The sequence below is a fragment of the Phacochoerus africanus genome, chromosome 15 (assembly GCF_016906955.1).
Source record: "Phacochoerus africanus isolate WHEZ1 chromosome 15, ROS_Pafr_v1, whole genome shotgun sequence".
NCBI lineage: Eukaryota > Metazoa > Chordata > Mammalia > Artiodactyla > Suidae > Phacochoerus > Phacochoerus africanus.
In genome coordinates this window covers 109,685,307-109,710,328 of record NC_062558.1, presented here as the reverse complement: position 1 = coordinate 109,710,328, position 25,022 = coordinate 109,685,307, and the positions used below count along the sequence as shown (strand labels likewise).

At 50.7% G+C, this 25,022-nt stretch overlaps 1 protein-coding gene across 2 annotated transcripts in view; it reads left to right on the top strand.

Annotated features, from left to right (window-relative positions):
- The first annotated feature begins 20,209 nt into the window (after nt 1-20,209).
- CRTAC1 (cartilage acidic protein 1) overlaps nt 20,210-25,022 on the top strand; it is a 153,880-nt gene continuing 149,067 nt past the window's right edge. Inside the window, exon 1 of one of the 2 annotated variants that reach the window (XM_047760691.1) lies at nt 20,210-20,594. In XM_047760691.1, coding sequence (XP_047616647.1) covers nt 20,571-20,594 — 24 coding nt within the window. In that variant the 5' untranslated portion in view covers nt 20,210-20,570. The remainder of the gene's footprint in view (nt 20,595-25,022) is intronic. The other variant, XM_047760692.1, reaches the window with a different exon arrangement.

The following is a 25,022-nucleotide window of genomic DNA, read 5'->3' as shown; positions in this document are numbered from 1 at the left end:
GTACACAGCTACCACGTGGCCGTCGGCAAGCCAGGAAGAGTGAGCTCATCAGAAACCAAGTCAGCCAGAACCTTGATCTTGGACGTCTCCGAAACGACAGAAAATAAACTATTTATTTTATTTATCTTGTTTACTGCCACCCAGTCTATGGAATTTCTTTAGGGCGGCCTGAGCAGACGAGCACACAGATGGTTGAAGGGATTGTGGCCATCAGAAAACTAAGACGAGGTTCTCAGGTGACCAACCATCTCCGTTTGCCTAGACCGAGGGGGTTCCTGGGATACACAAAAGGGGAAAGGAGTTCTTTCATCTTTGCTATTTTCCAGAGTTACAGAGTTAGGCTGAAGTCCAACATTGTCGCTACTGAAGGACACCAAGAAAACATTCAAAAGAGGACATTTGTTATGTCTGAAACATTGTACATTAGAAAATTTAACCTGATTAAAAAAATCAGTGCTGAATTTCAGGGCTAAAATTAGGACAGTTTCAGGCGAACCCAGAGGGTTGGTCATCCTAGCTAGTAGTAGCAGTAAGGGTAGTAGTAAAGGTAGTATTAATAGTAGTAACAATTTTTTTTTTTTGGTCTTTTTGCCTTTTCTAGGGCCGCTCCCGCGGCATATGGAGGTTCCCAGGCTAGGGGTCGAATCAGAGCTGTAGCCACCGGCCTACGCCAGAGCCACAGCAATACGGGATCTGAGCCGCATCTGAGACCTACACCACAGCTCTCGGCAACGCCGGATCCCCAACCCACTGGGCAAGGCCAGGGATCGAACCTGCAACCTCATGGTTCCTAGTCAGATTCGTTAACCACTGAGCCACAACGGGAACTCCAGTAGTAATAATATTAGTAGCAGCACCTGTGGTCTAATGATTAGCTGATACTTGATATATTTATATATGTGTTCATTTGCAGCTTATTCCTAAAGGATGTGGATGCTTCGAGCCCTCATACATATGCAGTGCTTGTGGATACAAGCATTTTCACAAACATTTTGGCCCTGCCAACTTCAGCCAGCACTTTGTCCCCCAGATTCAAACTCAGCCCATCTTACCCCAAAGACCAACATGGCCTCAGCCAGCTGGAGGGGGTCTCTCCTGCGAAAGGCCCCACGGCCCTGAGGAGCCCTGGCCCCCTCACTAAGTGCCAGGCAGATGCCCAAGGCCCCATCCTTGGAGCCTCTGATCCCCTCCGGCTCTGAGGGGCCTGGGGTTGGGCAGGCTTAGTGAACCCTCCAGGGCGATCTGAGAAAGAACAGCATTCCAAAGACCCAACAGTAGCTCTGCCTACGACTGTATCTGTTTAGTTTAGTTCTTGTCACTTTTTATTTGATATAGTGTCGAATTTACAGAACGCTTTCAAGAACTGTATTTAAAAAAGCTCTCATGTCCAGATTCACCAGTTATTCACATTTTGTCCATTTCCTTAATAATTGTATTTTTCCAATCCAAAAATAAAATAGAAAATAAGCGTTTCTAGTGTGTATGATACAGATCGACAGCAGGACCTATATAACATATGAGCAAATGCAACCATATATCGGGAGACATAAATAAATATATTTTGGCAGCCCAACATCTGCTTACTGATAGAGATGTGTCATCATTATCTGCGATGGCAAAGATTATAATGATCTAGGGCTGGAGCAAAGCGGGTGGACTAAGATGAGGGCCAAGGAAGATTTGGGGAAGGATGGGTCTCCATTTTCTCATCTAAAATGATAGGCGATCAGGCCAGATCAGGGGGGGTTGGCCTATGGATCCCTAGGAAGTCCATGGATGGGTTTCAAATGTTCTAGGAACTCCCCAAAACTTATATGCAGAGTGTTTTGGATAAAGGGACCCCTAGAGTCTTCCAATTTTCAAAGGGATCCACGATCACTCTAAAGTTTCAACACCACTGACAAAATCCTTTCTAGTTCTCAAGTTCTAAGATTCTAAGTGTCAATCTGAGATTTTGTATTGCACGGCGCTGGAAGCTTCTCTTACAGAGAATGGCAAAGAACACCCAGGACGTTCACGGCAAAGTGAGGACTAGCACAAGGGTTTCCTGATTGAATCTAGTCTTTTCCAATCCTTCAGCAGCTATCCATGCTAATAATTATGTGTTACACAAATGATAACTTTTGACATATGCCCAGAGCCTCTGTAATATTCCAGGGCCTAACAAAGACGGAGCACGTAGTAAATATTTGGTGAATGAAACAGGGAACAGGAAAGTGGACTGGGTGCCAAGAATGGGAATATGGGGAGAAAGAGGAACCCCAAATCAGGAGGCCAGAGTTTCAGCCTCAGCTTGGCTCCACACAAAGCCTCTTCCCCTCTGGCCTCTCTTTTTCCATCTGTAAAAGGAGGGAACCAGACAAGCTAAGCTCTGAGGTCCCTTCTGGATTTGAGATTCCAGGATGTCCAAACCACCTCAAATGGGATTCTGGGAAAGAGCAGGGGAGTCTCTTTGTTAGCGTATTTGTTATCTGTTGCTGCGTGATGAATTAGCCTAAATTTAGCAACAAATCTTTATTATATCACAATTTCTAAGGGTCAGGACTCTGGGCAGTTGGTCATGCTCTCTGATAAGGATACAGCCAAGATGTAGGCCAGGAGTTCCCATCGTGGCACAGTGGTTAACGAATCCCACCAGGAACCATGAGGTTGCGGGTTCGATCCCTGGCCTTGCTCAGTGGGTTAAGGATCCGGCGTTGCTGTGAGCTGTGGGGTAGGTTGCAGACGCGGCTCAGATCCCGTATTGCTGTGGCTCTGGTGTAGGCCGGCGGCTCCAGCTCCAATTCGACCCCTAGCCTGGGAACTTCCATATGCCATGGGAGCGGCCCAAGAAATGCCAAAAAAGACCAAAAAAAAAAAAAAAAAAGATGTAGGCCAGAGCGGCAGTCATCTAAAGGCTTGACTACAAGTGGAGGTTCTGCTTCCAGGCTCACTCCCATGGCTCTTGCCTGGAGGCCTCAGTTCCTTGTCCCACGGACCACTCCTGAGTGATGCTCATGCCATGGCAGCTGGCTTCCCCCAGAGCAAGTGATTTGAGAAAGTCAACAAGATGAAAGCTTCACTGCCTTTTTGTAACCTAACCAAGAAGTGACATGCCATCACTTACGTTGTGTTTCAGTGGTTATGCGGATCAATCCTGATGTGACATAGGAGGGAGCTACACAGGGTGTGCATATCAGAAGGTGGGGACCATTGAGGGCCATCTGGGAGGCTGGCTACCACCCCCAGCCCGGAGCCAAATTCCACAGGGCCCCCATTTTAGACAAGGCCACTGCTCATAATTTTTCTAGGGGTTTCTAGTGGGGAAGATTTGGGCATGAACGAGCAAGTATCATCAATAGAATGTCCTATCTGCCCCTTTCCAAAGCAAGCACAGGAATTCTGCAGGGTTCCTCACTGATACCCTGCTGCCCAGCACAGCCTTGCAAGGGTCAGAACACAGCTCTCTTGGGGGCTCGGCAGGCACCACCCTAAATAACCCAACAAACCCTTAAATTAACCAGAGAAAAGTGAGCCAGGACCCTTACCTTACCAGGTTGTTTTTTAATTCAACTACCCAACTCTGATAAGTAAATCTAAATACTGATTTTGAAAATAAAGAGACACATGACAGGCACGTATATTGCTCAAAGTTTTTTTTTAAACCCTCCAAGGATCTGTATCTACAAGCTCGGATACTCTCTACATCTAAAGTATAGTGAGATCCTGCAAGATCCAGAAGTATCTATGAATGATCTGTTACCTTTATGTGGTGAGGCAAAAAGTAAAATAAAACATTCTAGGAAGTTCTTAAAAATCAACATTTTAACAAGGCAGCCTTTCCCCTGAACTTCTATCTACTTGGGAAATTTAATTAACCAGACCATTTCATTTCCTCAGTAAATGGGATTGAGTTTCTTGTGGCTGCGACTCAGACTCCGTTCCCCATTTCCTGGACACAGCCGGCACTTCCCACCCATCTTTGAGTCCTCCCTCCGCCTGGAACTCTCCAGGAGCCTGGAGCTGGAGCGAGAAGATGTGGGATCCAGTCTCCATTCTCCCTCTTTCATCTGGGGCATTTGGCCTCTCTGAGCTCCTTTTTCCTCGCTTATAAAAGGAGGAAATTAAAGTACACGATCCTTTGGGTGTCTTCCATGCCTAGCTTCTAGGACTCCATACATTAACTGTCCCTCCCCGTTCACTTTCTGAAATCGCACTGCTTTTTCAGCGTGCAAGTAAAATGCTGTCTCCACCATGAAACCTCCTTTATCTCTGTGGGCAGAGGAATTTCTCCATTTTCGATGACCCTGCAATTAACAGATGTTAACACATTGTTTTATGTATTAGGTATAATCTATATGCAAAGTTTGTCTCTGACCAGACTCTAAGCTCTTTGAGAACAGGCTTCTGGTCTTTCTCATTTTTATATCCCTTAGCACTGCACCTAGCACGTGGTAGGTGCTCATACTGTAGTTTGAAGGCGTTCCAAAGAAGATCGTGATTTTGCAGCACGTGGGTGTACTGGCTGCCCTTAGCCAGCAGGGGGAGCACGTTTGCTCCTTAAAAGAAGCAGCCAATTTTGAGCCTTTAAGGTATGGAGGGCTGATAAATGGAATTACCTCTGAGGATGAGAGAGGCCCATGGGTCTAGGATGAAGGGAGGGATGAGGGAGAATCTGTTGTCTCTAACTAGGAAGGCACCGTTTGTTTTGCAACTTGGTAAACAGAATAACATCTCGAGAACAGAGAGCAGCCTTCCTGATAAATTCAGGGCATTTCCTATCTCCAAGGCCTGCATGGAGTTACGATGGGGATATATTCTTGATTAAACACTGTATAACTTGGGGCATTCAGTCTATGATAAATTGAGAGATAGGGACCTGCAACCTCATTTCTTTTAAGTATACTTAATTACAAAATTCTGTAATGAAATTACCGCCTTATTAAAATGGTTTCTCACTGAAGAAAGGGTTTTAAAAGTGAGACGATGCTGATAAAGTAGGTGCTGTGCCTCTAGGGTTTTCCAAGAGCTCCCCCTGTGCTGCTGCACTCTGTTTCGAAATCAGAAAGAGGAAATAAAGCATCTCTCTCCCTTCTGGAAACAGCCCCTTGGGGAGGGTGATTTCGCTCCACAAGCCTGCCGCCACAGGACCTGGAGGCCATGCAGCTAGGATCCTGTCAGGGAGAGCCATCTGGCGAATTACCAGCTTCTCTTTAAAAGGATGTTCACCTGCCAGCTCCATAGTCACTCACAACTTAGTATAAATTACACCAGTTTTCTTATTTCAGTCCCTCTCCTCCAGAAAATGGGGAAATGTTTGGTCTGAGAATGATCAGCTTGGTTGTATGTCAGAAGAAGGCATATTTTGGAGTTCCTGTCATGGCTCAGTACTAACGAGCCCAACTAGTATCCATGAGGACCCAGGTTCCATCCCTGCCCTCAGTCAGTGGGTTAAGGATCGAGCGTTGCTGTGAGCTGTGGTATAGTTTGCAAATAGCTCAGATCCCACGCTGCTGTGGCTGAGGCATAGGCCGGCAGCTGCAGTTCCGATTTGACCCCTAGCCTGGGAACTTTCATGTGCTGCAGGCGCAGCCTTATAAAGACAAAAAAAAATAAAAAAGAAGAAGAAAACACAGGCATATTTTGGAGCATAAGATACTCTAGGGGGTCCAGAGTGATGAGCCTGTGAGGGAAAGCTTTGGACAGCTGGAGAGCTATGTGGTGGACATGGAGCAAAGAGGGCACTGAGGAGTTCCCACTGTGGCGCCGTGGGTTAAGAATCTGACTGCAGTGGCTCAGGTCTTTGCGGAGGGGCAGATTTGATCCTCAGCCCCCGCACAGTGGGTTAAAGGATCCTGTGCTTCTGCAGCTGCGGATTCAGTTCCTGGCCTGGGAACTTCCCTATGCCCTAGAAGTAGCCTTTGGGGAAAAAAAAAAAGGTAGGTGACGATGCTGATAGCAACTGTCCCTGGTTTTTTCAAAGAGTCTGCTCCATCACCCATCATTACATCAGTACATGTGCCCTGAGTTTTCATACAGAAAATACAGCTTCTTGGCTTTCCTGGAGAGTTAACACCTTCCCCATCATCTAGAGACAGAAACAGAGATTTTGATGGTTCAAACTTGGGGCCCTTGCTTCTCTTCTCAGAGGCTGAGACCCTATCTCCTCCACCAGCAAACAGGGAGAGTGGTCTTACTTCGCTCATAGCAAATATGCTGATAAGTACCTTACCTCGCCTGCAGCAACGTGAGCCCTCAGCTGCTGTTGTCGTTACTGCTGCGGCTGTTGTTGTTGCTATTTTGATTGTTGTTGTTGTTCTTGCTGTTGTTGTCAGACCCGACACATAAGAGGCCCTCCGTAAACACTGGCGGGTGTAATTACAGAATCGTCCTGTGTCCCGTATCCAGGGTCGGCCCGTGACACAAGGTCTCCCACTCGTCACTGACATCCAAGTTAGCTTTTCACCCTGAGCCGCCTAATTAGGAGCCAGAGAATGGTGTTGAAATAAACCAAGAAATCTGACAAGGCCAGCTGTGCTCTGCCTTTCCCCGGTCACCGCGCAGGCCAGAGCAGGGCTCCTTAGGAGGCAAATGCTACTTCCACGAATTAGATATTCTGGAACACTGGGTGGAGACGGCTTGGAGGTGCCAGGTGCCTTGTGGCAAAGCCCCATCACATCCCAGCTATGTGACTCGGGGCCTGTCACTGAACCTCTCTTTTTTCCCCTTCTCATCTGCAAAGCAATTACCATGCTCGTGGGGCTGCGGTGCGGACCTGGGTCCGTGCCCTGTTCAGTGCCCAGTGCACAGTAGGAATTCAATCAACATTAGCTTCTTTTCCTCCAATCCTTTCTTCTGCCCTCCCACCCCTACACCGGTAAAGGCCCAGAACATCAGCGCTGCAAGAAATCGGAAAGCCCAGCCAGCTCTGTCTTACTGTCCCAGATTCAGGAAGGACATACAGCAAGACAGAGACAGGCGTGGAGCATCAAGTTGCCCACTCCTAGTCCACGACCGCCTCCAATCCCACCCTGTCACCTTCAGCGGAGTCAGGCTGTCGACTCAGAGCTCAGTCCTCCTGGTTTCATTTAATTGGGATTGCGGCTCTCCTCATTCTCTGAAATGACATCAAGGAAGCGCGAATGACCATTAGCCGCGGTGGTTTTGCCTTCCCGAGGTCACCCGTGTCTTTGGCGCTAAGCTCATCTGTCCAAGCATCTGTATGCTGCTTATGTTTTCCAGGGACTTTAGGATTGTGCCTGGGTCTGGGCTTCTCCTTCCAAGTGCAGGACTCTAAATTCAAATTCACAAACCAGAGTCCGTTTTCTGGAGCACATCCAAATGAGAGTGAGTGAGAACCAGCAGTTTATAATCCCGAGATGCTAATCTACCTTTCCAGGTTCTGAATGTGGTGGAGGAAGTAATAAAGTTGGAGAACAGAATAAGTCCCAGGCTTGAATGACCAATTAAGCCTCTTTTTAAATGACCAAGAGCAATATCTATAAGGTACAAGCTAATTACAAGAATTAACAACAGCCACTACCAAACCAAACCAAACAAAACACAGTCACTTCAACAATATCAAATGCCGAGGACCAGAAATGCAAGCAAACCCTCTTATTTTTACTGTGTCTAATAGTTTACTGCCTATCTGTCAAATTAAACCGAGTCCTAGCTCTGGCCTCAGTTCACGTCTGATGCCGGATGTATAAGGAAAGGGCTCCAAAAAGAAGGGGGCGAGGATGACAGGAAACCACAGAAGGGCTAAGAAAAGCTCTGAGTGAAATTCATAAAATGTGGGTCGAAGGGCCTTTTCTCCCCTGTTGCCTTCCAATCATTCATCCAATAAATATTTATGGGGCAATTACTTCCTAAGCACTGTACTTGGCACTGGGGATGCAGTGGTTGCTGCCACTGCAAAGTGGACATTCTTGGTGGCAAATATAGACAATAAAGAAGCATATAAACAGAAAAAGCAGGTTGTCTTAGAGAGCGCTAAGTCCTAAGAAGGCAATGCAGTAAGTTAACTGGACATCAAAGACCTGGGCTTGGGGAGTTCCCGTCGTGGTGCAGGGGAAATGGATCCGACTAGGAACCATGAGGTTGTGGGTTCAATCCCTGCCTCGCTCACTGGGTTAAGGATCTGGCGTTGCCATGAGCTGTGGTGTAGGTCGCAGACGTGGCTCAGATCTGGCATTGCTATGGCTGTGGTGTAAGCCGGCAGCTACAGCTCCGATTAGACCTCTAGCCTGGGAAACTCCATGTGCTGCAGGTGCACCTGTAAGAAGACAAAGACAAAAAACAGACAAACAAAAAACAGCAAAGAACTGGGCTTGGGTAGGGACACCTCGGATGGGCGGTTAGCATAGCATCTTTTGCTGGGGGTGGGGGGCACGCCCACAATATGCAGAAGTCTCAGGGCCAGGGATAGAACCTGGGCCACAGCAGTGACCCAAGCCACTGCAGTGACAATGCCAAATCCTTACTTGCTAGGCCACTAGGGAACTCCAGAACTGCATCTTTGAGGGAGCAACCTCTATAAGCCTACACCTGTATGATGAGTAGCCCTCAGTGGGTTAACCTGAGAGAGCATTTTGGGCAAAGGCATAGCAAGCGCACAAGCCCTGAGTGAGAATGAGCTCAAAAAACAGAGGTCGGAGCAGCAGCAGCCCAGGGAGCTGGGGTGTGGAATGAGATAGGGAGGTGGCAATGGCTCGATGGCTTAAAGCGTGGGGAGGTAGGAGGAGCGGTTAGGTAGACACAGCCCCTGGAATCAGATAAACATGACTTTGAATCCGGCTTTAAAATTTAAGAGCAAGAGTTCCCGTCATGGTGCAGTGGTTAACAAATCCGACTAGGAACCATGAAGTTGCATGTTCGATCCCTGGCCTTGCTCGGTGGGTTAAGGATCTGCCATTGCCGTGAGCTGTGATGTAGGTCGCAGATGAGGCTCGGATCCCGAGTTGCTGTGGCTGTGGCGTAGGCTGGCAGCTACAGCTCTGATATGACCTCTAGCCTGGGAACCTCCATATGCCGCGGGAGCTGCTCAAGAAAAGGCAAAAAGACAAAAAAAAAAATTAAGAGCAGTTGTGACCTTGAGCAGATTATTTAACCTCTGAGCCTCAGCTTCCTCATCTCTGAAATGGGGATGATAATTGACCCAGCTCCCACAGTTAATGGGAGGGATAAAGGAGAGGCGCCCTTGAAAGGGCTTAGCAGAGCACCTGGTATCCAGTCAGTGTCCCTAAATTCCAGCCTCTTCTGTGACAGACTTCCCATCATAGACCTCCAAGGTCACCACCGCTCACAGGCCCGAGGCCAGGTTTCAGCAGCCATCACTGAGAAAGCCACCAGGTGGCAGTCTTTCAAGCTTTCCTAGAGGCATCAATGTTTGGTCCTTGTTTTCACCCAACAGGAAAAGTGCAAGGACCTAATCCTCTGAAGACTGGGTGGGTATGTGGCTACTGGAAATATATAGGGAATGTTTTCTGATTTCAGCAAAAAAAATGTAATGGGAAAACACCAGGCTGAGAGTCAGACCTGGAGTCTTTACCTCCATGCTAATTAAGCTTGGCCATGCACTTGACCCATCTCCCTATGTCACAGTATCCTTCATTGTAAGCCCCAAAGGGGGTACTGTGCGTGGGATGGCCGGAGGCTATATAAACTAAAATGAGAGGCACTCCCAAGTGGCCACTGACCTGCTGTTTGCTTAACCTCAGCTTTTGCATCTACAAAATGGGCATGAAAGTAGAATCATAGGTTTGTTGGCATGATTCAAGCAGTCAAAGCACATGAACATCGCCTAGCACGTGTAACCACAGCCGCAGGGTGAGCTGTTACCATTTGTAAAGCCCCATTTAGGCGGATCAGCTCGGGGACACAGGCTGTGGTGGTTTAGGTTGTGAGGGCTGCAGGAGACGGCAGAGAAAGAACATTTGACAGAGGACACGCTCCCAGAGGGCCATGCAGAAGCAGACAGAGGGAGAGCTCCATGTGGAGATGAAGAGGGAAGATGCCCAGTCACCAAGCCAGGGAACCATCTCCTGCCCCCCACTTCTCAGGGGGAGGTTGCAGAATGCATGAGGAGGGGGCATCTCCCCAGTCTGTTTCTATTCCCTCTTTCTGCATCAGTTGGGCAGCAATTCCCCGTGTATAGTAGGCTCCTGGAAGGCAGAGGTCTTATTCATTTCTGTTCTTCCCCTGGCCTAACCCAGAGCCCACACCTAACGAGCTCTGGATAAATGCTTGCTTGTGAACCAACCCATCCATCCTGGGCCAAACGAGGTCCCATCATCTCCCAGACACCCCTAGGCTATGCACTGAACCAGCGCTCCTCCAGCCCAACCTGGAAATGGGATGCTCTGCCTATGACCTGGGGACACTGGTGATGCTGCGCTAATGTGTATATGTGTGCGGAGCACATTATAATTCCCTGCGGATGGAGAAAAGGCACAGGTACCAGCTGGATTTCCTGAGCTCCCCATTTGCCCTGGACCTGTCCCTCCTGCCTGGAAGGCTCTCAGGAGCAGGCAAGTGGGAGTCACTGCTTCACAGCAGGGAATGGCTGTGGGGAAGAATCACAGAGTGGCAGGGAAGGTGCGGGTACCTGGAACAGACAAGGCCAGCCCCAAAGAGGCACCCACATTCTCACCTCTTCTTTGCCACAGCAGAACTATTGTGGGTGCAGGGGAAGGGGGGTCACCTCATCTTTCTGGGCCTGTTTCCTCAATGCCACTACAAAGAAAATACAAATACCCACTTATAACTGCCTGGCCCACAGACAGTGCTTAGATGTTTGTTGACTAGCCTGATGAGAGAGCGCCTGAGACACTGTCAAGACTCAAGCAGCCCTCCTCAAACTTTTCTGCAGAAAAACTCTAAAAACAGGAGAAAGGGTTAACATGCATTCCCACCCCAGGACTCCAAGGGTTTCACCCAGCAGGAAGCCTGAAAAGTCTTTCATCTAAAATATGTGTGTAGCTTGCATTTGACTTCTTGATATGTCAAATGGATCAAGATGAAGTGTATTTTCCATTTCTTATCAGTGAAATTACCTACCTTGCCCCCTCTTTCCCTGGCCCCTAGCACATCTTCCAGCAAAAACAGATAGTCCAGGAGTTCCCATCGTGGATCAGCGGAAATGAATCTGACTAGCATCCATGAAGACGCAGGTTCGATCCCTGGCCTCACTCAGTGGGTAAGGATCCGGCATTGCCATGAGCTGTGATGTAGGTTGATGTTGCTGTGGCTGTGGCGTAGGCCACCAGCTGTAGCTCCGATTTGACCTCTAGCCTGGGAACCTCCATATGCCTCGGGTGCAGCCCTAAAACGACAAAAAAAAAAACCAGTCCAGGAAGATGACCTTTGTCCATCTCAGTCCAGTGGGGCCCCTCAGGGTCCGAGAGCAGGCCTTTCCCTCCAGGCTGCAGGACCATCAGACAACAAGCACTCTTGTTGGACCCTACTGGCTGCTTCCTGAACTTCTGACCCTGCTTCCCCCGGGGCCAGCCCTTCCCTCCCTGCCCCAGCTCCTGGCCCTGCCTGTGAGCTCTCCTGAGATGTCCTAGGCCCCCTTCCCCCTCCTCTCCCTCCCCTTGCCCTCTTCCCTGCTTCCCCCCCACACCCCCACCTGTGCCCCAGCCCTACCCTCGCAGCTGTCATATCCAACCCCTCGCTGGAAAGCAAATTGCGTTCCAGCTCTTAAAGACCTCCAGGGGAGCAGTTTCTACAACCTCTGCAGGAATCTCGGTCTAACAACTTCCAACTCTCACGGAGAAGCAGTCTTCTTTTCATGAAATCTCAATTCCTTTCTCTTGCAATGAGCCTGGAGTTGTTTTTATTCTCTACTGGTCTGAGCTACACTTAAACAACCGTAATTCCTCCTGATGTCTCCTTGCTCACAGGAGTATGGAAGGTGGGTTTTGCTCAGGTCAGCCCTCATCCGCTGTGCGCACAGCCCTGGGTCAGGCCCAGGCTCCTGTCCCTGAGACGTGAGCAGAGCAACAGGGAAGCAGAAGGGGTCCTTTCACCACCAAGGCAGGGCTGAGCCGAGGGTGGCCCTGTGCGGCCTTGGGGGCCTGGGAGAAGGGAATCGGCTTGAGAGCCTCTTGTGGGCCTGAACCTAGAGATGCTTATGTGAAATCAAAAACCAGGTCTTTATCCTCAAAAACAGCACCATGAACGAAGCAATTACTTACTCAACTGTGGAAGGTAGTTCACACCCAAGTGATTTAAATTTGCACCCCAGCTTCACCTTCATTAGCTGTGCTGCGTTAGGCAGGCCACTTCACCTCTCTGAGCATTCGCTTATGTGTCTACCTCATAGGCAAGTGTTAGCAAGGGTTTTTAATTCTGCCAAGTGCTACATAAATGAGATTACTAGAGCTAGGATGAGAAGAATATGAAGATAGGGGACCTACCGATCTGCCATTATAGGAATACAAATGCAAGGTGCTCGAGGTTTGGGAGTGAAGAGAGAGAGGAAAGTGAGTGGCATCTCAAAGGAAGGACAGGCAGGTGGAGGTGACAGGTTGGGCACAGAGATTGGAGGAAAGAGAAGAGAATGACAGTAGTCATCAGTTATGGAACGCTCACTACGCACCAGGCGCTCTGCTAAGTGCTTTGCATACATTATCTCGTGTGTTCCTTATAAAAGCCCTATAATGGGGTTTATTATCCTCATTTTACCCTTGCATCTGGCAGGTCATAACAATAGCTCTGGACACTAAAGTCGAATCTATGAGAAGTCCATTGTATCCTTAATGGGACTTGGTGTCATCATGAGGGTGGCGTCTTAGGACAAATCAGGGAGGAAACAAGGGGTGAGAGACAGGTGTAGGGGAGGGGAGCGCTCAGCAAACCCTGGCTAATGAAATCAGGGTGGAGTAAGAAACTGTCCCCTGCAAACTCTAAACATGGATTCCTTTTCGAAGAGGCTGTCAATTCTTTCTTTGTTTTTTTTTTTTTGCTTTTTAGGGCCACACCCACAGCATATGTAGGTTCCCAGACTAGGGGTCAAATCAGAGTTACAGTTGCCAGCCTACACTACAGCCACAGCTACTCTGGATCTGAGCCACGTCTGTGACCTACACCACAGCTCACAGCAATGCCAGATCCCTGACCCACCGAGGAAGGTCAGGGGTCGAATCTGCATCCTCATGGATACTAGTCAGATTCGTTTCCGCTGCACCAGGACAGGAACCCCAGATGCTGTCAATTCTTGTCCCTCTGTTCTTATTAACCCTCCACATCTGTCCTACCTACTTTCTGGGATAGTCAATCTGCTCATCTCCTCTCCCTCTCTCTCTCTCTCTCTCTCTCTCTCACACACACACACACACACACACACACACACACACAAACACACGCACGCACACATGCGCGCAAGCGCGAGCCCTGGCTCAACTACCTTTTCCATCTTCTTTTATGTCAGTGCTTGACCCTCTGTGCATGACAAAATCTTCATGCTCAATGTAGACATTCAAAACTAGAAACAGGGAGTTCCCGTCGTGGCTCAGTGGTGAACGAATCTGACTAGGAACCATGAGGTTTCGAGTTCAATCCCTGGCCTCGCTCAGTGGGTTAAGGATCTGGCGTTGCCATGAGCTGTGGTGTAGGTTGCAGACACGGCTCAGATCCCGTGTTGCTGTGGCTCTGGCGTAGGCCAGTGGCTACAGCTCCAATTCGACCCCTAGCCTGGGAACCTCCCTATGCCATGGGTGCAGCCCTAAAAAACAAAAACAAACAAACAAACAACAAACAAACAAAAAACTAGAAACAGCAATTTCTTTCCTTTTTTTTTTTTTTTTTTGATTTTTAGGGCCATACCCACAGCATATGGAAGTTCCCAGGCGAGGGGTCAAAACGGAGCTACAGCTTCTGGCCTATACCACAGCCATAGCAATGCTAGATCTAAGCCATGTCTGCAATCTACACCACAGCTCATGGCAACGCCAGATCTTTAACACACTGAGCGAGGCCAGGGATTGAAATCACATTCTCATGGATCTAGTTGGATTCATTATTGCTGAGCCATGTCAGGAACTCCCTTAATTTTTTTGTTTAAATTATAAATATGATTCCTCCACTCTCCGCTTCCTCTCCTAACCCCTCCTTTCCCTTTCTCTCTCTTGTTTCTTTCCCTCCTTTTATTTCCTCTTTCCTGCTCACCTTTCTCTCCTGTTCACTTTTCACCCATTCCTCTCTCCCCTTAGAATGAATTTGGCCAGGGCACCCCTAGTGCAGAAGCTCCCCGGCAGTTGCTGCCACTACTCCCTAACTGCTAATGGCCTTTCTCTTCTTTAAGCAATGACTGTGAGCTCATGTCTAGCAGAATTCTGGCTGGGTTGGCAGCAGGACATGCCAGACCAGGAGGGGCTGGAACGTGGATTAAGACCTATCCACCAAGGCAGGCCCAGGACCTGGGGAGGTCCTGGCAGCTGGTGGCAGGAGGAAGTGAGGCCAGGTTCAGGGCATGTCAAAGGAAGCTGGAATGAGACAGTTGGCAGAGGCTTGAGATGGCAGTTGATGTCAGGGCTGCAAGGCAGCAGGTGGTAAATACTCAGCCACAGGGAGGAAAGTAGAGTATCTGGACCCCGGAATCCTAGTGCCTGAGCATCTAGGTCATAGTCCAGGGTACCAGGATGGGAGAATGAGAGAGACCCAGTTACCACGGCAGGGGGTACCAGACGGAACCTCAGAAGAAAAGAAGTAAGAGCAGATACTAGGACCTGGGAACAAAGGCAAAGTGGGACCAAGGTCAACAACAAGGCTAACCTTAAGATTCAAGATGACCCTTCCCTGCTGTTGACCTTGGGCTCCAGGAAGCTCCCAACCATGGAGTGTACTGATGGCTGAGCATCTCAAGTAGGCATAGAGAGCTGTCAGGGGTCTACCACGGCCTTCCCTTTGACTCCCTTCCTTTCAGCATCATACACTCAGCCAGACTTTCAGACTGCGAAGCCACCCCACTACACCATGGGAAAACCTCAAAGCATATGACGATGGGCCATCTCTCTATGTCATTGCCCCCAGGCTCTCCCCAGCCCAAGGGGCTCTGACCTTGCTAGGATATGATAACGTCCTCCTTTTTCTATTCTCCTTTCCCAGTTCTGCGCCCTCACTCTGTGGAGATGTTTGCCTGCAGCAGGTGCTCCCATTTTAAGCTGTTCTGAACTAGCTCTCTGGCCACCTGGAAGCCCACCACGGTTCAAGGATTCTTTTCAAGAGCTTCTGTCATTTTCACCTCCACTTACCTCCCTTCCAAAGTCCCTTGTGTGTACCTCTGCCACTTATAAGCCACCATTAACACAAGCCCATCTGAAACTCACCAGCCGCTGATAAGTATGTACTCCTTAGCAAAAAAGGACTAAGACCCAAAACAGCTTGGTTTGAGAAGGGTTTATTTCCTCACTTCTTTCCCAGTGTATGGTTTCACTTTTGCTACTAGTATGGCTTTTCACACACCATCACCAAACATTCACTTCTTTGGGGACAACCAAGTCTAAAAACATCATTTCAGGAGTTTCTGTTGTGGCTCAGAGGTAAAAAACCCAACTAGTATCCATGAGGATGTGGGTTCGATCCCTGGCCTTGCTCAGTGGGTTAAGGATCTGGCATTGTCATAAGCTATGGTGTAGGTTGCAGATGAGGCTCAGATCCGGTGTTGCTGTGGCTGTGATGTCGGCTGGCAGCTGCAGCTCTGATTCAACCCCTAGCCTGGAAACCTCCATACGCCACTGGTGCAGCCTAAAAAAAAGACAAATATATATATACATAAATTTCACAATCCCTTATTTCACAATTCCAAATTCCAGATCTCTGAGAGTCAAGAGATGGGCCTTTGGGGTTTTGTTTTGGTTTGGTTTTGGTTTTTTACAAGTTTGGTGTCAAAACTCATCTGGTGACAAAACCAGACAAACTGATGGGAAGCCGATTTATTCTCACACCTAAACACTTAATGTGAGCATTCATATATTTTACTGCAGAAATATTAATGTGGTTGATTACAAGATGCTGCCCATGACCTCACCGGGCATGTTTGGCATGCTTGGTACCTTTCTGAGTTCTAAAGCACGTCTAGCTTCAGTGGCTTCAGATAAGGGCTTGAGGAACCGTGCTAACCTCTCTGTTCTTTTGCAATGGATCTGGGGGAACAGAAGCATCTCTAAGACCTGAGATTCCCTGGCCTTTCCTTGCCATCTGGAAAGTGAGAAGATAGCCAAGTGGATCAGTGAGGGCCACAAGGGAACCCAAGGATAGCACATCTTCTGATTTGGAGAAAGAAGGGGTGACTTCTTTTTGCTTTTGAGGGCCACACCCGCGGCATAGGGAGGTTCCTAGGCTAGGGGTCCAATCAGAGCTACAGCTGCCGGCCTACACCACAGCCACAGCAACGCAGGAGCCAAGACATGTTTGCAACCTACACCACAGCTCACGGCAATGCTGGATCCTTAACCCACTGAGCGAGGCCAGGGATCGAACCTGCATCCTCAAAGATGCTAGTTGGGTTGGTTAACCGCTGAGCCACGAAAGGAACTCCAAGATGGGGTGACTTTGTGTGACTCTGGGTAACTTGTGTAACCAGAGGAAAGAGCTGGTTCCCGATGCCCCTCCTCCAGTGGGTTTTCTAGCTGCCGGAAATGACACACATAAAATGTCTTCAGCTTTTAGAAAATGAAACGCTATCAAACTTTTCCAGTGTGTGTGTGGTGGGGTTTTTTTGTTTTTGTTTTTGTTTTTTTTTTTGAAAAGTAAAGGTTTTCTCTGAAAAATCATTAATCAGCAAATACTGCATCTTCACTCTATGCCCAGTTTCATGCTGGGTTCTATGAAGTTGTCAAGCAGAAGGTATAAACTCTGGACTTAAAGGGACTTCCATTCTGAGGGGAAGGCCAAGTTTATGCCCAAGAAAGAATGAGAGAACACAGGACAACATGTGTAATAGAGTGCTAAGATGTGGCAGACATGCAGGAAGGCTGAGAAGCAAAGCTGGCACATAGGCCAGAGCATTTCTGGAAGGTGGTATCAGAGGTGAGACTTAGCTTGGGTGCACAAAGATGAGAACACGCTTTAGGCAAGTGTTCCAGATAAAAATGGTTTAAGGGGCTTATGGGGGGACAGTATGGACAAGTGTTGGGAGGAGACTGAACAAGCTGGTTGGGGTAAGGAGCATGTTGAAAATGTGTGTGTGTGTGTGTGTGTGTGTGAGAGAGAGAGAGAGAGAGAGAGAGAGAGAGAGAGAGAGGGAGAGTCTTCTTGGATGCCATAACAAAATACCACAGATCAGGTGGCTTAAACAACTGAGTTTTATTTTCTCTCAGTAGCAGGCTGCAAGTTCCATGTCGAGGTGCCGGCTGACTGGTTTCTCTAGAGGCCTCCCTCCTTAGCTTGCAAATGGCCACTTTTGTCTGTGTCCTAAAATGACCTTTCTTCTGTATGTGCCCAGAGAGAGAAGAGAGGTTTCCAGAGTCTCTTCCTTTTCCTAAAAGGCCACCAATCCTAAGGATTAGGGCCCCACCCTTTTGACCTCCGGTAGCCTTAATTATCGCTTTAGAGGCCCTTTCTCCAAACACGGTCACACTGGAAGTTAAGCCTTCGACATATGAATTTAGAGGTGACACAATTCCGTCCTTAAATGTGCCTGTGCCCCGAGAAAGTGAAGTTTGTCTGGGAAACTAGTGAGAGGGCAAGATGTCTACAATGAGACAGGCAGGGCAGGGCTGGAGCTCTCAACGGCCATAGACATGAACTGACTGGATGGACATGGAGGACATTAAAGGAATTAGAAATCAGAGGACCAGAAGTGCCTGGCCCACCGGCTGAACCCTCCCAAGTTCAAGTGCAGAAACCAAACGGCCTTCCCTAAGAGAACATCCTAGAGAGACGGTCTCTGTCATTTCCTGCATGTCTCTGCCCTTCCCCAGCACCTCTGGTCCGCCGCACCCTGGCATGGCTGCTGCAGGCAAGCGTGAGATCATTATAGAGCCGTTCCGTGCAGCAACCTTCCTCACATCTGGATGGCTAATGCCGATAATTACCTTGCTGGTTACTAAATCTGTCGGGTTTAGGTGAGGTGAGGCTCCACAGCTGGGGCTGCTGCTCACAGCTTTGCCCGCAGAGAGAGAGGTGAGAACAAAAACCAAGAAAGGTGTGCTCAGAAGCTTTGGGATTGAGCGAAACTGGTTAATTACCAGTCACTTGCTGTCTCCTCAACTTGGAGTTTCTGGCTAAGGAATGCTCAGGATCAGACAGAACATGACAACCTGCAACTTATTTCTACACTAAGAGGGTGGCGGACACCAAGATGCAGACACAAGTGGAGATCGCATCTCTCAGGTGCGGGGCCATCACTACACGCCTCAGATGCTCTCAGAACAGGGTAACGGCAGGAGGCAGCCAGGTGCAGAGTTCACTGGGCTCCTTATGGAGAGACCTGGGGATCAGGTGTATCCGAGGGACAGAATCTCTTTGCCCTTCCAGGAAAGTTCTCAATCTGGGGTCCTGGCTTAAGTTTTAAGGATCCACAAACCCCCTAAAATTGCATGTCAGCATGTGTATATGTGATTGAGCAGTTTTCTGAGAAACAGACTCATACCAGATTAATCAGATTCTTGAACGACTCAAAAGAGTTCTGTGATTCCCTAAAAGAAGGATGATTATAGACTGCTGTCCTAGACCCCAGAGAAACAGGAGGTTGACATTGGGCAGAGCTCCAAGAGAGGCTCCGGGTCCCTAATGATCCTGAAATTATACTCAGAGTGTGTGTGTATGTGTGTGTGTGTGTGTGTGTGTGTGTGTGTGTGCATGCGCGCACACGTGTGCATGCGTAAATGTGTGTGTTTGTATATTTTTCTAAAGGAAAGACTCAATGGTTTTTCTCAGATTTTCAAAAGGGTCCACCACCCTCAAAGGGTGAAGAACCTAAGCTAGATCTGGAACCCCCAAAGCTAGAAAGATCACCTATCCCTAGCTATTTCTTTCCAGAGCACGACCGCAGAGACCTGAACACAGGGCCCAAGAAAGGCCCTGGTAGCTTTGCTCAAAACCCCGTGATAAGAGAGTCTGGGACTTGGGTCTGGCTGGCACGGCCCTCCATTAAAGAACGTTTTAGAGTCATTTTAAGAGTCAAGTGCCCAGACAGCAGGGTGATGGTCGTAAAGGCATCAACAGATGAGAAAACAGTCCTTGCTCCCTCCCTTTCTGATGGCTTATCCCCAGGTCTTTCTCTTCCCAGGTCTAGTACCCCAGCTCTCAGAAACCCAGAGACTTAGTTCAAGAGTCATTCAGTAAATCCTTACTGAGCGCCTACTATGTGCCAGGCTCTCTTTTAGGCTCAAAATAAGGGACTTGACCTTAGAGTGTTATCGACCTATGCCCGTTTCTTGCCCCGCGAACGGGTACTTAGGGCACTGCTGACCAAGGGCGTAATTCCCAAGCTTAGCCCCGCGGCCCCAGGTCCTGAGGATCTGAGACCATCCCGCCCATCGCCGCGGGCTGTGGATCGAGTAGGGGATAAGCAGTACCTGTGTGCAATGCGGTGAGGGAGGCTGGAAGGACGCGCCGGACCAGAGTGGGTGGGCTAGGCTCAGCCCAGGCCTTGGCTGGGCGGGGGCAGGAGGAGTGGGGAGGGGGCACAGCCGGCAGGCTGGCAGGGGGCTTGGGGGGAGGGGGAGACGCTCCCGCGGCCGACTCCGCCGCTGCGCCTGATCTCCTAGCTGTGCTCGCCCGCTCCCCGCCCTCTGGGGCCGTCGCGAAGCTCCGCTCTCCATACTGAGCAGTCCCCGGGAGGCTCTCGGACACGTCCCCAGGCCGGATAAAGATCGGCTTGGCGCTCGCTCCGCAGCGCGAAATCTCGCCATCAGCGCGGCTCGCGCGGCCGCTCCGGCCCTGCCCGGCGACGCCAGATAGCTATCTGAGGAAACGGGAAGGCACGCCGCTGCCCCCGCCGCCACCTTCGGCGCGTGGCCGCGGGGCCCCGGGACTCGCCGCCCTCCCCTCCCCTCCCCCCTGCCTTCCTTCCCGGCGCTTCCTCCCGGGGGACCTCCGCTCCCCGCCGGACCAGGGCCCTCAGCACCCCGCCAGGCGCCCTCGCCTCTCTTGCCAGGCCCCACTGCCTCCTGAAGGTTACGCGACGCAGCGGCGGGGCGCGGGGGGCACCCGCCCTCGCCGCCGCCTGCGTCGCCGCCCACCCCAGCGCCTGCCGCGCCGCGCCGCGCCCGGCCGGCCCGGCTGCCGGCGGCTGCCACCGCAATCCCAGCTCCTAAATCAGCGCGGGGAGGCGCCCCCTCCCCCCACCCGGTTCCCCGGGCTCCCCGGACCGCGATTGGCCGCGCGGGCGCCCCCCACCCGCGGGCCCCCAGCTCCAGCCGCCGCGCCATTGGCTGCGGGTCTCCGCCAGCCTTTACATAAGCCCGGGCGCGCTCGAGTGGAGTTGTATAAAGCGAGCGAGCGGCGTCGGGGCGGGAGGCTCGAGGCCGGCCCGGGACCGGGGCTGGGAGCTGGAAGGCGGCGGCGGCGGCGGCGGCAGAGGCGGCGGCGAGCTCCCGCGCTCCGACGCCCCCAGGCGGTGGGGCTGAGAGAGCCCGAGGATGGCTCCGAGAGCGGACCCCGGCGTGAGTACCGGCTCCCGTACCCCCACCCCTTCAGGCGGAGAAAGTTTCTCCCGCCCTCCCTGCCCTCCTGATCCGCCCGCGGGGATGGCGGGGATGGAACCAGGGAAGACATAGACCGCTAAGGCGGCGACGCCTCAGCTTCCAACTTGCCAAGAGGCACAGAACTCGACTGGCGCGCAGAGCCTCCCTGGGGGCTGGGAGAGAGGCGAGCGCAGGGCCGGGGGTGGAGGAGAGGTGGGAGCGGAGATGTAGGGGGCGACAGCCCTCACGGCTGGAAGGGAAGGTGTTGGGGGAGCCCTGGAGGTTAACTGTTCGCGGAGGGGGCACCGGGGCTGGAGGGGGCATAGCAGGTGAGGGGGTGGGGTGTGCTGGGGATGTTGGGGAGTCACCCAACGAACAGGGCTCAGCTCTGGGCCGGGTGCCTACGCTTCCAGGATGGGGAAGCGCCCTGAGGGAGGCTGGCGCTTCTATCCCAGGGAAGCCAAGATCCCAGGCACAGCTCTGGGTGGCAGAGAGCTCCTGGAGCCAGCTCGCGCGCGGCGTAGCTGCCAGCTGCCTTTGCTGGACCGAGGTGTGGTCTGCTTGCTTTCAGCCTACCTCAGGCAAGCCAGCTTCTGGCATTCCAGGAGGGAAGGGGTCCTGCTCAGCTCAGTGAGAGCACATGGAGGCTTTAATGGGGCAGCATACCGGGCTTGGGGACATGCCCAGCAATGCAGCGCGTTTCTTCGCAGTACAGTAGTTGGGAGCTCTGGTTAGTCCTATTTCTGCAGAAACCAACTCAAGAATCCAAAGTCATCCCAGCCTGGATGGGAGCCTCTGAGAATGGCGGGGAAATGCTTCTGGGGTTAGGGTGGGGGTCGTTTCCCTTCCTTGAGGAATGACTAATGAATATTGCTGCTGGTGGTGGTAGGGTGTGCACCTAGCCTGGCTTCTGTGTGTCCCAGGAGGTGCTTCAGCTCTCCAGGCAAGACATATTCTTAGGTCACACTTGAGGTGTCTTCTGAGATGGGTGCAAGACTTCCCAACTGAAGCCAAGTGGAAAAGAAGGGAAGAAGGTTCCAGGCCTAGGGGACAACTCTGTAGTGCTGTCTTGAATCAGGGGAGAACTCTTGAGGGAAGAGAAACACTCTTGATGGGAGGTTTTTTTTTTTTTTTTTTTTTTTTTGACCCTGGTGACTTGGGACTGGAGCTCCTCCAGACTGAATTAGAACAAATTCAGAGAGTCACCCTGTACTTCACTCTCAGCCACAAGGAAGGGGAGATGGAGGATGGAAAAGTGGGAACATGGCGGTCTTTTCCAATATGGCCCTTGAGGAAGCCTTTTCTCTCCGTCTGACTTGATTAAGAACATCCTTCTGACAGCAGATCTTAAAGTCCATTTAAGAGGCAATGAAGGGAGTTTAAGCTCCTGATGCTGGCACAGTGGCCCACAATTAGAATAGTCTGGCTTACAGTTGGTACTCACAGTCTCTGGAGAAGGTCAGAAGCAGGCTGCCCAGTTGAGGCTGTATCCTTCACCTGTACCTCATCCCTGAACATAGGTGAGTGTTTTAAATTCCTAGAGTAGCTGCATCAGCCTGGAAATCTTGGGGGAGGGGGGAGAGGCGGGAGGGAAGTTCTCAGGTCATATCCCCAAACCTAGCTCCATCCTCTGCCTGTAGTCAACATTTTTCTGCTGCATTTCCCAAGACTTTCTCACCACTGGGGATTTGTACAGCAAAATACCGATTTGTTGCTCTTTCTTCTCTTCACTCCATCTGGGCTGCACCTGGTGTTCTGAACCCTGATATTTATCACTCTGCACCTTGATGTTTGGTTAAGATGTCCTATCACAGCACAATAGTGCCCTGTGAATGTATGGACCAAGGGCCTGTATTCTAGGGAGTGAAACATAGACTGTTATAGAGAAAGGGACACAGACCAGAAAGAGAGTCGTGTTAAACAGCTTTGCAACTGTCTCCTGTTCCCGTCTGCCTGCTGAGGGTGATGAAGCTGCCCAGCAGGCTCCTTGGTGTCCAGTAGGGGGCGCCAAAAGCACCCAGCTCGGGACCACTGACTTTCTTACTTCTTGTCCTTTATTGACCATAGTAACTTAATGCTTTTAAGCAAGCTCAGGCCACAGCCCGCAACCATCACCTTCATAATTAGAACCCTTCTACCAAATGCTTCCTGGACTTCAGGTGGTCCTGTGGTCCCAGGTGCGGTGAGAGATGCAAGAACAACATTCCAAGGAAACACAGCGGGTACCCAGCTCCACCTGCTCTCTAGGCTCATCCTTTGTGCTTGGTGCTGATGTGTTTTTTTGAACTCGTTTAGCACTCATAGAGCCCAAGAATATTAGAGCTAGACGAAAGGAACCTCAAAGAGCATCTAGTCCAACCACATTCCGCATTTAATTTATAGATGAGAAAACTGAAGCCCCATCAAGGCAAGTATCTTGCCCAAGGTCATGTGGCTATTTGGTGGAAGAGATAGGCCTGGGTCCTCAGATCCCCAGTTCTCTGCTCAGAGCTCTTTCTGGCCCCATGCTCTGCTTCTTCTTCCCCGTAGAGATGGCTGTGTGTGCTCTTCATTGTTGGTGTTCATAATTGCTAATTGACCAGACATTGGTAAATTAATAAATCTGGTAAATTGGAGAAATTTTCCACTGAATCTGTTATTCAGATTGAGGAGGTGAGGTGCAGAGAAAGTTCCTGTGTTGTGCATAGACAGGTAATAGATATTCCTAATTCTTCATCCCCCTTCCTCTATTATCTTGTCTTGTTATTCCAAGTGGTCTTAGAGGCAAAAGCAATGCGACTCCAGGTTCCTGTCCGTACACTTAGGTATCAGAAGTGCCCAGCCCCTCACGGTGGTCTTGGTACCCAAGCCTGGGGCTCTTCCTTCCTTCCATTAAGCGTGCTGGAGTGGGGGCCCTTTGTCCTGCAGTCACACCACTGCCTATGGGACCTCCAATACTCAGATCCTGGGTGAAGTAGAGACTTTTCAACCAGTATTTTCCCATTTCCCCTTCTTTGCTGCTCCTAGCTCAAGGTCAGAGTGCCGGGATGTTCTAGTGTTGCAAAATCCTCAGGTTAGGGCTTTTGGGTGACCTGGAAGATACTACCATTTCCACTGCCCTTTTTCTGTTCCGTGAGTCTGGCTGTTGACATCTGAGCCGGGCCCTGGAAAGGAGGTTTGCTGAGTGGCCTACAGGCTGCCCCCTCTGTGTCCTCTCCCCACCCTGCTCTTTTGCACCCTGCATGGAGTTCCCCTGAGAGCCTCTGCGGACTGGGTGGCGACCCGCAGGAGGAACCAGCGCTGCCAAGCCAGACTCCCGAGAGGCAGATTCTCTTCCGTCCCTAAGGCTTACCCAAGGAATGCTTGTTGCCAGGGAAGATGCTTGAGTTCCTCATCTCCTTCAGGCTCACAGAAAAATTGGGTCTTCGCCTTCAGGTAGAGGGGGGAGGTAGCAGGATAAGATGGACTCCCCGAGAGGCACAGCCCCCTCCTTGGAACTGGGGTTCTGGGAGGCTGTGCTTGGGACCCGTGCCTGCTCCCAGCTCTAGCTGAAGAGGTGGGCCTGCATTCCCTAGGCTTGGTTCGGTTCCGGACAGGGCCAGAGGAATATAATTACATACAATTCAGCTATAGCACAGGGTCTCTGAATTTCTGTTTAGATGGGAAAGTGGCATGAGCCCCTGAGAACACAGGAAGTCTTGCCCTTCTCCTGAGCCCCGCTGGCTAGTTGACCCTTAGCGCCCTCTCACTGGGAAGGCAGCCCAACAGCGGAAGAGATGCGCTTAGAAACTGGCTGCCCCCGCTTACTGCTGAGAGACCTTGCACGAACCGCTTAACCTCTGGGTGCCTCGGTTTCCTCCTCTGCAAAACAGTGAGGCTGGCAACCTGTGACAAGGGGAGGATAGTGAAGCTCAGGGGAGATAGGCGTTCACACGCCTCTGCCCTAAAGAGGTGTTCAATTGGGAGCGGAGATTATTGCGGGATCACACGGGTCTTCCTTGGCCCGGCGAATGAGACCAGGGATCCAGGTGTGGACGTCAGCCTCTGCGCACAGCAACATCTGGGCTGAAGGACAAGAAAAGCCTCCTTGGCCGGGCTCCCTCCTTGCCCCCTTCCCTTCCCCACCTTGGGGTTTTCATTTTGGGGCTCTGCCATGCTTGGGGAAAAGAAATTTTACAGGTCCCAGGATAATTCCGAATGTGATGGAAGGCCCTGAGCTATTGATTCCTCAGGAAGGATCTTTGTGCTGGGAGAAGGCTTCCTCGGAGCCCAGTGATTTAAGAGTGCTGACAAATCCGTGCTCACCGAGCCTCCTGCAGGCTGCAGATACAGGCTGCCGGGCCAGCCAGGGTTCTGCGAGGGATTTCTGGGGAGCCTGGCTGGTTGCTTAGGGGACATAAACCTGTGAACTCTCCTTAGGAGAAAGTA